This window comes from Leucoraja erinacea, chromosome 15 (assembly GCF_028641065.1).
Source record: "Leucoraja erinacea ecotype New England chromosome 15, Leri_hhj_1, whole genome shotgun sequence".
In the NCBI taxonomy this organism is placed as follows: Eukaryota; Metazoa; Chordata; class Chondrichthyes; order Rajiformes; family Rajidae; genus Leucoraja; species Leucoraja erinaceus.
The window spans coordinates 22,284,525-22,298,330 of NC_073391.1; the positions used below are offsets into that span (position 1 = coordinate 22,284,525).

The 13,806-nt window shown below is 37.3% G+C and overlaps 1 protein-coding gene across 1 annotated transcript in view; it reads left to right on the top strand.

Moving 5' to 3' along the window:
• Nucleotides 1-13,571, top strand: part of nhlrc2 (NHL repeat containing 2) — a 77,275-nt gene extending 63,704 nt beyond the window's left edge. The window contains exons 8-11 of the mRNA XM_055646897.1: nt 7,842-7,964; nt 8,347-8,556; nt 9,493-9,703; nt 11,934-13,571. Coding sequence (XP_055502872.1) covers nt 7,842-7,964; nt 8,347-8,556; nt 9,493-9,703; nt 11,934-12,181 — 792 coding nt within the window. The 3' untranslated portion in view covers nt 12,182-13,571. The remainder of the gene's footprint in view (nt 1-7,841; nt 7,965-8,346; nt 8,557-9,492; nt 9,704-11,933) is intronic.
• The last annotated feature ends 235 nt before the right edge of the window (nt 13,572-13,806 follow it).

Here is a 13,806-nt window from a genome sequence, read left to right on the forward strand (position 1 = left end):
TCCCCCAACATTGGGAACATGTTTCCTGCCTCTAGCATGTCCAAACCCTTATTAATCTTATATATGTTTCAATAAGATGCCCTCTCATCCTTCTAAATTTCAGAGTACACATGCCCAGCCGCTCCAATCTATCAACATATGACAATCCCGCTGTAAATTGCTCGTTTCTAAGCATCCCCCCCAGTCTAGTTTCAGTAAAAACAATGAATCAAGCATTTGAAGCAACTAAATTTTATTTTAACAAAACGCATTACAGTTCAACTACTGTACCTATCCCACCGCCTGTTCCAGCCCTCTAGGTATCGCTCAGACAGAGACATTACAGATGTTCACGCATTCACAACCGCTCTCCCAGAAGATCGACACTGGACCTCGTGGTAGCGGACTTTTATATGTCCCTGGTCCTCGAGGGGCCGAACCACAATAACCCAATTACAGATATCGATTAATCCCATACATAACAGACATTTCCCTAGCCCAATAATACAGCAGCTCAATACATTGTATAAGAAAGAAAGCTCTCGAAGGAAGTTAACAAGAACAAACATTGAAACATGTGCCCTGAGATTCAAACAATTTCTCCAAGGCTCAACAGTTCGACCAAACATCAATTAACAGGATGACCATCTTGCAACATTATGTATACTGTTTACAATGCTTTTGCAGCGATCCAATAGCAATGATGTATTTAAGGTTAGTTTGCAAAACCGCTATACATGTTATCAATTTAAGAGAAACAGGGAGAACACCTGGACCCCTTACCATCCTGCATATCAGTCTGAGCCTAGACTGACTGACGCCAATCAAAGCCTGTAAAGTTCAGCTGACAAGGGTTACGCAATTCTGACAAGTGCAGGATCCTCCATTTTATGGTGTCTTTAATTTAGCCAATATTAACATCGCCATCCATCACCTTCAATAGTTGGCGTCTCTGTGCCGGCCTAATTAACTGAGATTACAACAAAAGAAGTGCCTGGATTTTGGTGTTATTTTAATGGGAAGGTGGGGAATCAGATGTTTACAGATATCTGTTTCAGTCAAATGTCAAAACAAAGAGACTGGTGGCACTTAACAGCCCTGATGTCAGGTTGTGTTTCTGAGTGGAGACCTGTGACAGGTAGTGTGCCACAGGGGGTTGGTGTTCACTTTTGTTTTTTCTCTACATTTAACAATTTTCATGTGAGAAAAATTACAAATTACACCAACATTGATGCTATAGTAGACAGTGAGGAAGGATATCTAAGTTTATAGCAGAATCTAGATTAGTTGAGAATGTGGGGCAAGGAATGGAAAATAAAATTTAACTCTGACAAATGTGAGGTGTTGCACTTTGGTATGTTAAACTAGGGTAGGACTTGCAGAGTAAATGGTAGAGTTCTGGAGAGTTATGCAGCACAAAGATATCTAAAAGTACAGGTGCATAGTTCCCTAAAAGTGATGATTGAGCTAGACAGAGTGGTGAAGAAGGCATTTGGCATTCTTAGCTTCACTGGAAAGGGCATTGAGTACAAAAGTTGGGACAACATGTTAGTTTTACAAATTGTTGGCAAGACCACATTTGGAGTATTTGTACAGTTCTGGTCACCTAGCTACAGGAATGATACAATTAAGTTGGAGATGGTGCAGAAGAGTTTCTGCAGAAAACCACCAGAGCATGCAGGCTTGAGTTAGAAGGAGAATCTGGATAGGCTTGGATTTTTATCTTTGGAGCATAGTAGGCTGAGGAGTGACCATATTGAGGTATGCAAAAATGAGGTGCATGGATAAAATGAATGCTCACAGTATTTTTCCCAGGGTAGAGGGTTTTAAAACTGGAGGGCATAGTTCTAAGGTGAAAGGGGAGAGGTTTAATAGGGACCTTAAGAGCATCTGATTCACACAATTTCTGGAACGAGTTCCCAGAGGAAGCTATAGAAGCAGACACAACTATGAATTTCAAAAGACATGTGTGAGATATATGGATTAGAAATTACTGGAGTGATGTGTGCCAAATGCAGGGAAGCGGGACTAGCCCAGAATGTCATTTATTTTGGCATGGTCAAGGCGGGTCTGTTGCCATGATGTTTAGCCCTATGACTATGTCATCAAGCTAACAGAGCAGTCAAAGTAAGACATACGCAGGATATCTACAGTTCCCTAGTTGGAATACTTTGCAAAAAAAAAAGTGATTTTCCCTGAATTCCCTTTCTCATGCTGGGGTAATCTGCCGAAGTGGGGCCTGTAGCACGGAGATGAGCCGGTGATAGCAACTTTGGGATTTCAATACTAAATTACACAGGAGAGGAAATCTCAAATTTGCTGTCAATTATAATGGCAGCTTACTGCGGTAACTTCACCAGAATTGGGTGTGTTGTAATTTCTTCCGATAACTATTAAAAATTCCATTATATTTTTAAACAAGTTTACTTCCACAGCCTGATATTTCCGCAGCGCTCTCCATAATGTTTGAGACAAAGACCCATCATTTATTTATTAACCTCTGTACTCCACAGTTTGAGTTTTGTAATAGAAAAAAAATCACGTGGTTAAAGTGCACATTGTCAGATTTTATTAAAGGATATTTTTATACATTTTGGTTTCACCATGGAGAAATTACAGTTGTGTTTATACGTAGTGTCCCCCCCCCCCTCCCATTTCAGGGCACCATAATGTTTGGGACACATGGCTTGACAATGTTTGTAATTGCTCAGGTGTGCTTAAATGCCTCCTTAATGCAGGTATAAAAGAGCTCTCAGCATATAGTCTTTCCTCCAGTCTTTCCATCATCTTTGGAAACCTTTATTGCTGTTTATCAACATGAGGACCAAAGTTGTGCCAATGGAAGTCAAAGAAGCCATTATGAGACTGAGAAACAAGAATAAAATTGTTAGAAACATCAGCCAAACCTTAGGCTTACCAAAATCAACTTTTTGGAACATCATTAAGAAGAAAGAGAGCACTGGTGAGCTTACTAACCGCAAAGCGACTGGCAGGCCAAGGAAGACCTCCACAGCTGATGACAGAATAATTTTTTCTATAATAAAGAAAAATCCCCAAACACCTGTCCGACAGATCAGAAACACGCTTCAGGAGTCGGGTGTGGATTTGTCAATGACCGCTGTCCGCAGAAGACTTCATGAACAGAAATACAGATGCTACACTGCAAGAAGCAAACCACAGGTTAGCCGCAAAAATAGGATGGCCAGGTTACAGTTTGCCAAGAAGTACTTAAAAGAGCAACCAGTGTTCTGGAAAAAGGTCTTGTGGACAGATGAGACGAAGATTAACTTATATAAGAGTGATGGCAAGAGCAAAGTATGGAGGAGAGAAGGAACTGCCCAAAATCCAAAGCATACCACCTCATCTGTGAAACACGGTGGTGAGGGTGTTATGGCCTGGGCATGTATGGCTGCTGAAGGTACTGGCTCACTTACCTTCATTGATGATACAACTGCTGATGGTAGCATAATGAATTCTGAAGTATATAGACACATCCTATCTGCTCAAGTTCAAACAAATGCCTCAAAACTCATTGGCCGGCGGTTCATTCAACAGCAAGACAATGATCCCAAACATACTGTTAAATCAACAAAGGAGTTTTTCAAAGCTAAAAAATGGTCAATTCTTGAGTGACCAAGTCAATCACCTGATCTGAACCCAATTGAGCATGCCTTTTGAATGCTGAAGAGAAAACTGAAGGGGACTAGCCCCCAAAACAAGCATAAGCTAAAGATGGCTGCAATACAGGCTTGGCAGAGCATCACCAGAGAAGACACCCAGCAACTGGTGATGTCCACGAATCGCAGACTTCCAGCTGTCATTGCATGCAAAGGATATGCAACAAAATACTAAACATGACTACTTTCATTTACATGACATTGCTGTGTCCCAAACATTATGGTGCCCTGAAATGGGGGGACTATGTATAAACACTGCTGTAATTTCTACATGGTGAAACCAAAATATATAGAAATGGACTTTATTAAAATGTGACAATGTGGACTTCAACCACATGTGATTTTTTTCAATTACAAATCTCAAATTGTAGTGCAGAGGCAAATCAGATTCAGATTCAAACTTTATTGTCATTGTGCAGTGTACAATGTACACTGTGCAGTGTACAATGCAAATAAATAAATGATGGGTATTTGTCCCAAATATTATGGAGGGCAGTGTAGCTTCCTGATTCATTTTGCTTCTTAACAAGCAGGTTTACCTTTTTATAGCGATACTTCCTGATCTTTCCTAGCTTGGGAAGTACTTTAGGACTTTATTACTTGGACTAGGACTTTATTCCTCTGAGCACAGGGGGTTGAGGGGTGATCTTATAGAGGTGTATAAGATCATGAGAAGAATAGATAGGGTAAATGCACAGTCTTTTACCCAGAGTAGGGGAATCAAGAACCAGAGGACATAGGTTTATAACCATAGGTGGGGGAGGGAGATTCAATAGGAACCTGAGGGGCAACCTTTTTACACAAAGGGTGTATGTGATGGGCTTCAGGAGGAGGTAGGTAATATTACAATGTTTAAGAAACATTTAGACAGGCACATGGATAGGATAGGTTTAGAGGGATATGGGACAAACGCAGGCTGGTGGGATTGTTGTAGATGGGGCATGTTGGTCGGCGTGAGCAAGTTGAGTCGAAGGGCCTGTTTCCACGCTGTATGACCGAATCTAAGCAACATACAAGAAAAGAGGAAAAGTGCTAGCTGGATCTTTGTGAGCAGCTTTCTCAAGATCAGTTGTGAACACTATTGTTTCATCACTGACTGCAAAATCATGGCCTCTTTTTCTCTAGAGATAGATTTTTGCATCATTTCCCTGAAACAATCTTGATTGTATAAACCCTGAAAGGCAACTAAAAATGTGTTGTTTATCTTGTTTTAAACATTCATTCTTTTATAATGCTCCAAAGTAAAATACTGGCCAAACAAAGCATGATACCCAAGATGTTTTGGTCTGGTACTATAACTGTCAGATGAAGCAAACAGCTCGATTTTAATTAACTGAAAAAAATAATGGCATCTGAGAAAGTTCAAAGCTCGCAAAGTTAAATCAAATCCTCTCGCGCATATATGTTGAAGCCATGATTAAATTCATGGGTTATGTGTTGATCTATATTTAAGACTGGACATTTTACTTTCATCAGTGGAAAAGCCATTTGGAGAAAATAAAGTGTATGACTTTTATTGTTCATCCTTCCGTTCATCCATTAATTCTAACTTGGTATTTGAATTTGGCCATGTGCATCTTTGTGTCAATGCATTCAACTAATAAATTAGTGATTAACAACTTGTGCTTGAAATGATCACATTTCCTGACTTTATTTAGTAGCATGGATGTACAAACTAGAGATTAGTAAGGTTGGAGTTTGTCGAGATGTTTGTGTGGTTTGGCTGTTTCTGTTAATACAGTTCGCATAAGCAATAGTAGATCAAGCCAAGAATGTGCCTCCACATTTTAGCAAGGGTTTTAAGATTCAGTTTACGAAGTCACAATTGGGTCATTATTATAACCAATATGTTGTTACAAAATAAGTTGGCTAATTGACCTATGGGGCCTATGCTTATGTCATTTTTCACTTTAGTAATCAAATTTAATCCCTCTAACTTGTTGTCAGTTCACCTGAATGTTCAAAGCACTATCTTAACTATATAATAATACAAGAGACAGAAGCTTTGCCTCTCATGCCTGGTCTGCTCTTCATTAAGATTGCAGTGCAACTTTCACCTCCACTCCACTTTTAATACCTAAAAATCCGTGCCACTCTATCTTGAATATCCTGAGCAATGAGATGCCATAGTACAATTGGGTTGTGAAAATCAAAGATTCACTATCACTGGTGACAACATTTCTCCTTATTTTGAGACTGACGTTTGGTCCAAAATACTACTGCCAGCGGAAGCAACATCTCCATGTCTATTCTGTAAAGGACTGTAAAGGTTTTATACATTTTAATGAGATCACCTCTCATTCTCACTAAACTAAGGAGAATGTAAACATTGCATGCATAATCTCTCCTCATACAACCAATCTACTACGTCAGGAATCAATTATTCAATTCACTAGGATGCTGGTCTCAGACTGATTAAACTGTAGCCTATTCTACATTACAGGCACCAGTGGCCCATGAATTCAAGCCCATTCAATTCATGACTTGCTGGGTTCCTCCAACTCTGTGTGTTTCGCAAGATTCTAGTTTCTGCTGTTTTGTTGTATCTCCATTAGCTGTAATCCCACGTTTATTGTCTTAATTTTAATTTCAGTTTTTCCTAAAATGTTTTAAGACATTAAATATAATTGTTGACTTTAATTTATAAGAATTCTTCAGTCCTTTTGGCAGCAGCCTGCTGAATAACATTATTGTCGCTGGATAGTACTGATACCCTACAAAATCGATTTTGGTCCAGTTTGATTTAGAATTGGGAATATTCACACCAAGATCCATCTAATCTTTGTGGGCAGGTTTTTACAAGGTTCTGGGCTTCTGACCATTGGATCAAAGATATGATCCAATCAAAGATATGATCCAATTAATCTGTATTAGGTAAATGGTTAAACAAGTGCATTCACTGGTTCCTTTAACGTCCTTAATTGTTAAATTGTAAAATGACAGAAAATAAGTATGTTTAGTGATTAATAAAATATTTATATTTAGCTCTTTCAATTTTGGTCTGTTATGTATTTTAACTATAATGCAAAGTCATATATTTGGTAAGTTCCAATATTCCTAACTTGTTTATGGTGTTAGTAAAATTTATTCAAGAAACTTTTGAAGCTTAATGGGCAGAAATGATCTACTACCATTTTTGAAATAGTCTGAATATCTTTTAAGTTTAAGAGCAAGTACCCTTTTAGTGAAGGTACATAGTGAAGGTACATTCCCTTTGAGTGAGCTACCCAAGGACAAATTGTTTGGAAAGCCTTAATCATATCCCTAAGATCGGTAAAAGTGTCATTTTACCATGGTTTCTGAATCAATGCTTAAAATGACCTGATGTGATTACAATTGCTAGCTCACTGCATCTTCTGGAGGTCTCGCATCTTGATTACAGTGAAAAGGGGAGTTTCACCACTATCTTCTATTCTGTCAAGCTAAAGTGGTGTGAAAAGTTTATCTTCCAGCATGACTCCATTTAGAACTGTTCCCAGTCATACATCGGGTAATGGAAGATTATTGCTCAGCTGTATTTGAGTTAATGGACAGAAAATTATGTTAAATATATATCACCTAGATAGCAAGCCCGCTAATGCATTCCCAGTGGACAATTTTGTAAGTAAATACTTTTGAAGGGCATTTCCTTCATAAGCTTTAAACAATCTATTCATGTAAATGGTGTGATAAGTTGAATCCACTTATTTTGTAGCAGTGAAGACATAATTTGAAGTAACTCCAGACACCTCATTCTTTTTGGTATTCCACTTCAAAGCACAAACTGTAACCAGTTGTGAAAAAGACTGGAAAAAGGCTCGAGATGAGGAGATGCCAAGTCAATCATTTTGTTGGTAGCGATGATCAAGTGTGCCCTGCAGTCGGAAGGAGCTCAAGTTCTCCTCCTCCCTCCACATGAAAAAAAAGAAAAACACTCACCTTTTCAGTAATGATCTCTGCACTTACGCCTGGAAAATCTTGAGATGCATGTTCACAATGCTCAGAGTTGGCCAGGTCCTTAAAATCAGCATTAAACCCCTCAGTGCCAAATACAAGAAGCCAAAGTTGATTTTCGACTGCTGCCTGAAAAATAGATAACTTAAACTTGTCAGGCATGTAAATCGGGTAGAATTAGATCCAATTTTGATCCTAAATATTTTTTAAGCCGATTTTAATAAAGTATATCACGTTTTTGTTAATTTTCAGAATCTGTTTGCTTTTGGAGATCGTGATGGTATTGGTATCAATGCAAAGTTACAGCATCCTCTTGGTGTGGCTTGGAATGAAAAAACAAAACTACTGTATGTTGCTGATTCCTACAATCACAAGGTAAGTTTTTATTGCCAAACCATTTAATTTGTTTTTAATTATTTTCTTTGTTTTCATTGGTATTTAAAAATCTGCATTTATTGCAACCACTTCAGGTATAATTGCAATTAAGACTACCATCAACAGAGAAAGGAAATTAAAACTGCAAATTTGCATGTCTCAATGATTATTAATCTTGACGTTGATGGTTTGAGACCCTGTAAACAAAATGATCAAGAAATGTATTTTTGTGAATGTCAAGGGACACAGCAATTCACATACTTCTTAAAGTATTTTTAAAATATCAAGTTGATCAGTGAAAAAAATGTTTTTACACTCTAATATTGACTATCTAAATGTTTCCCTTTTATGGGGCACATAAATATTTATTTATTTTGTACAGATCAAAGTAATAAATCCAAAAACAAAACAATGTACTACACTGGCAGGAACTGGCAAAGCCAGTAATGTAATTGGTCCTAATTTCAAACAAGCCACATTTAATGAGCCTGGAGATGTGTGTGTGGGAGAAAATGGTAATGTCCTATATGTAGCCGATACCAACAATCATCAAATTAAAGTACTGGATTTGGAAAGGGAGACAGTGTCTGTGGTAAGTTACATTTCTCAGCCAAGGTAAGATATTTCTCACCAAATTATTTCATATCTTGCATTAAATATGCCTAACATATAGGAAACATCCTTTAACATATTTGAGGATGTGCGTAAGTTTAAAGTATCATAAATTTTAGTTGCAACAGGCGAAGAGGAAAGGACGATCACATAATGACTTTTGAATGACCCAAAGAAAAAAGCTTTATACATTTTCATTGTGTGTAGTTGGTTAGTGGTAAATACTTCACCCTTATTTCCAAAGATGTAGCTGTCTCATTAGAGAAGGAGTTTGCAGTCCTTTACCACCTGGCCTTGAAAATCATTGTTTCCCTCTTCTAGTTTCAAGGAGGCAAAAAGTGGCCAACACTAATTCTCCTTAAAATTCCATATCCAGTTTCACCACAGCCATGCCTTCACTTCAGGTCTTTTTATTGCCTCAACCATCAGACCAAGATATTTGCTTAGTAACATTTTTTACCTCTGGAATTTGTGTATCATCATTCTTCGTGCACCAATAAATTTGTTCCAACACATCTCTCTCTCCGAACCCATTCTTGGTATATTCCACTATCGTAAATCAGATCTATACTAATGTTTGAAACTAGGTTTAGCATCCTTTGATTCCCTGTCTAGGGGGTGTAATTTGCCAATTTCTAATCCGACATACAGTTCTTGACCCCTTTTGCCATTTGGTTTATATTTAATTCACCAGCACATTTTTCTTTTCCCACTTTCCATACTCACTGAGCTCTATTTGTTCCAGACTTTCACAATTCTGTGAATATCAAAACTGCTTTTGGCAAACCATAAATCAATTTTCTATACGAAGAACTAAATGTTGAATTTAAAGTCATATTATCTTAAAAACAGTATTATAAATTCCCAGATGATCTTAGCAATGGCTGTAATTTTCATTATCTTTCATTTTCTATAGCTACCAGTCACTTTCGTCGATGCTGTAGATTCTTCCCAATCTATAAAACCTAAGAAAGGTTCTAGGTTGCCAAAATCTGCAGTTTCAGTGCAACAGACACCATTAGTTGTAAGACCTTGTCAAACACTGCAGTTCCATTTGAAAATTGAACTTCCAGAAGGAGCAAAGCTCACTGAGGGGGCACCAAGTTTCTGGGCTCTCTGGGCAGAAGGTAATGCTTTAATGTTATCATTATAGTACATCATAGTTATTTATGCCACACAATCAAACTAATTACAACAATAATTTTGCAAATAAGCAATCTTCCGTGTACAAGATATAGTTGTTTAGTTATAATGTTAAATATTGCATGTCTTAGTTCCCAGGTATAATAGATTGTAAGGGTGTAATTAGGTATATAATTTCTGTCCAAACTTTCAGGGGGGTTTGTAAACCCCTTAAGAGAATGAAGTTATTATTCACTTTGATAAAATTAGTTAAACTTATTTATTTGTTTCTCCTTTCAAGTATTTTGCATATGTAAAATAATGTATGTGTTTACTGGTCTACAGAGCAGACATAAATAGAAGATAGACACAAAATGCTGACTAACTCAGCAGGACAATAGACAATTTGGCCCTTCGAGCCAGCACTGCCATTCAATGTGTTCATGGCTGATGATCCCAAATCAGTACCCCGAGACTGCCTTCTCCCCATATCGCCTAACTCCACTATCTTTAAGAGCCCTATCTAGCTCTCTCTTGAAAGTATCCAGAGAACCGGCCTCCACCGCCCTTTGAGGTAGAGAATTCCACAGACTCACATCTCTCTGTGTGAAAAAGTGTTTCCTCGTCTCCGTTCTAAATGGCTTACCCCTTTTCTTAAACTGTGGCCCCTGGTTCTGGACTCCCCCAACATCGGGAACATGTTTCCAGCCTCTAGCGTGTCCAAACCCTTAATATTTTTGTGTTTCAATAAGATACCCTCTCATCCTTCTAAACTCCAGAGTTTACAAGCTCAGCCGCTCCATTCTCTCAGCATATGACAGTCCCACTATCCCGGGAATTAACCTTGTAAACCTACACTGCATTCCCTCAATAGTAAGAATGTCCTTCCTCAAATTAGGGGACCAAAACTGCACACAGTACTCCAGGTGTGGTCTCACTAGGGCCCTATACAACTGCAGAAAGACCTATTTGCTCCTATACTCAACTCCTCTTGTTATTGACAGGCAGCATCTCTGGAGAGAAGGAATGGGTGACGTTTTGCTGAGTTACTCCAGCATTTTGTGTCTACCTTCAATTTAAAACAGCATCTGCAGTTCTTTCCCAGACATAAATAGAAGCCTTTTATCCCTCAGTGGAACAAGATTGTCTCCAGTATTGGAGGCATTCTATTTCAAGTGATCAAAGTAGGAGTTTAACACAGTTTATGAAAAGAAGGGATTGGGTTTCTCACCACAGTGTTTATCCATATCAACCTCAGCAGGTAACCAGGGCACTTAATGTATTTAATGGTGGCAAAATATCTGCATCAATTATTAAGCAATCTCAAATGCCTAGACATATCTGTCGGATCCTACACAAATGGCAGTAAGGTTTTATCTTTTCAAGAGAAACATTTTCTTCAAGTTTAATATCCATTGGGGTTTAGAACAGAATAATAGACTAAGATATTTGTTTTAATAAAAATACTGCAGATGCTGGAACTTTGAAATAAAAATGGGACAATAAAACTCATCTGCTCAGACAGCGTATGTGGAAAGAGAAATGGTTTACATTTCAAGTCAAGACTGTTCCTAAGAACTGGCAAAGTGAATTTTAGGACAGGGGCGAGAGTAAATACTAGGAACTATTTCTGTCAGTGTAAGGACAGTGTTGCCCTTGTTACGGAGTCATCTTATTAACAGATTAATGACGGCAGTGAGACAGAGAAAAAGAGAAAAGGAGAAAATAGACAGTGTGACGTGTGACGTGCAGTGGAGAGCACTTGCTGAAACCTGAAACCTAAAAGCAAATACTGGAAATACCCCGAAGATAAGGCAGTGTTTGTAGAAAGGGAAAAGATGAGATGGTTGACCTAGCAACAGAACCTGCCACAACTGTTTGAATGATGTGTACTGGTCAATTCTGCGTCTACATTTTCACCTGATGCTCGACCTATATTTTATTTTTACTGTGCTGCACTTCAGCATTACAGTCTTGAACAAATGAAACTAATGTAAAAAAGACAATACATGTAGAAAAATAATGAATGAAGCAAAGGAATGAAACAGATTGCAACATCCCAGAATTTGTTCCCTTGGGAACTTCATGTGCATTTTAGAGTTTGGTCTTGAGTGGTGATTAATTGAGGCAGAATTTTTTATTTTGAATATTTTATCTATCTTATAAAGTTAATTATATTGATATTAACTTCAAATACGGCATCTAATTTCTATGTTATGTTTTTTTTATTTGCAGACCATGAGTGGCTCTTTGTGGGCCAGAAGATCGATGGAGAAATTGTTAATCTGGAGAATGAAATCGTCTTTGTGGTTCCAGCACAAGTGCAGACAAATGAACTTGTGTTATCAATCGACGTGTGCCTCTATTTTTGTAATGATGACAAAAAATGTCAAATGAAAGGAATCTCATTTAAACAACCGTTAGAATTTTCTAGCACATGTGAAGAAATAATTTCAACAGTGGACCTTCCCTTCAATTTTTAAATAAATAACAACAGCCAACTATTAAGGTATTAAAAACATAGCAACATTTAGTTGCGATCTTTCAGAATAGTGAGCTAAATTTTAACATGTTATAACGGGTTAATAAATAGATTATTTCCGATGAGTTCAAACTCATGGGAGAGCCTTACTACTGTAAAATGTACAACTTAGCTTATTGAAACTAACAGTGTAAATTCTGTCACGAGGAAAGCTGACCCAGAAATGGAAAAGGTGATTAATCTTTTGCCGTTCCAATTGTGAGTCGTTTTGGTGGAAATGCAAGGAAGTTTTATTCTGCGCTTTGCTCTACTGTACCAGACGTGAGAGTGTTCTATTATCAAAACAACGCCTGAAATTAGAAAATGCTGTATTCTAAAACTTCACTTACTTTGCTAAGCACAATATTCATTTAGAGAAAGTTTATTCTGTTATCAATACTATTTTTGTTTTAATATATCTGATTATTCTGCAAATTGTAACTGAAATGTTCTTGTTAAAGCACTTTCAATGGGAGAAATGCCCAATAAAAATCACAAGGAAAATGCATGTAACCAGAGTTTTATCAAATACCGAGCGTGAAAGAGCTTTGTGTAATTCCTGGCTCCGCTTCAATATTTTGCTAATCATCAGTAAAAATTAGTTGCAGCAGTGAGATCCCTCTGTGGCATTTCAAGGTCACAATCAGTGTAATTTTAGTTTTGAAATACAAACAGATGTGACTTAGAACCAGTCCTAAATTGCCATACTAAATTATGAATGTGGTAAAGAGTTTGCAGTTGCAAAAATATTCATTTTTAGCAAATAACTATTTAAGGTTCAATCAAAGTACCAAATGAATTGGATGCAAAAGAAAATAATAAATATTATTTAAATAACATATATTAGTGCATTAAGTGTTTCTAAATTTACACACAGATCTTGAGTGATAAGTAAAACCAAAACCATTTGGAGTGATAAGGGTTTCATAATGATATACATTAATGTCTGAGCTACAAAATAATTTGGTACCATTAAGCTGCAACAGCTTTTTTGACAGCATGGAATTAATCTTGCACCTTTTTCGGAATTGTTACAAACAAAACCAAAGAAAGATTTGTTTTACTTTTGTTTTTTGTTACCTTGTGTTTTATGGATATCTGAATATTTGTGAAATATTCCTGGAATACTCTATGGCTTTGATGCTTTTAATTGACCTGCCCATATATAAATGTACAGATTTTTTGCGCTACCAGTTTTGTACCCGCAATAAAGCTATAATATTTTTGTGTAAATTGCAATTAATTTGTTACGCGTATGTTAAATTACTTGGAGTAAACTTATTTCTGGCCACAAGCTACAATTTCATTTCTGTGGCTGTTCATAGTTTGCATTAAAAAGAAATACATAACAATATATTAAATGTGGGAAGTTCATTCCTTCAAGTTGCTCTTCCATTCTGCCCTCAACTCCACCCATAATCTCTTAATCACCTAAAATACATAACTTTATTAATCATTGCCTTGAATAGATTGGTGCCAGAGTCAGTTGATGCCTCATGACTCCAGAGACTTGGGTTCAATCTGACCTTCGATGCCGCTGTGTGCAGGTTTCACAATCTCCCCATGACCGTGGAGATTTACCTAAGG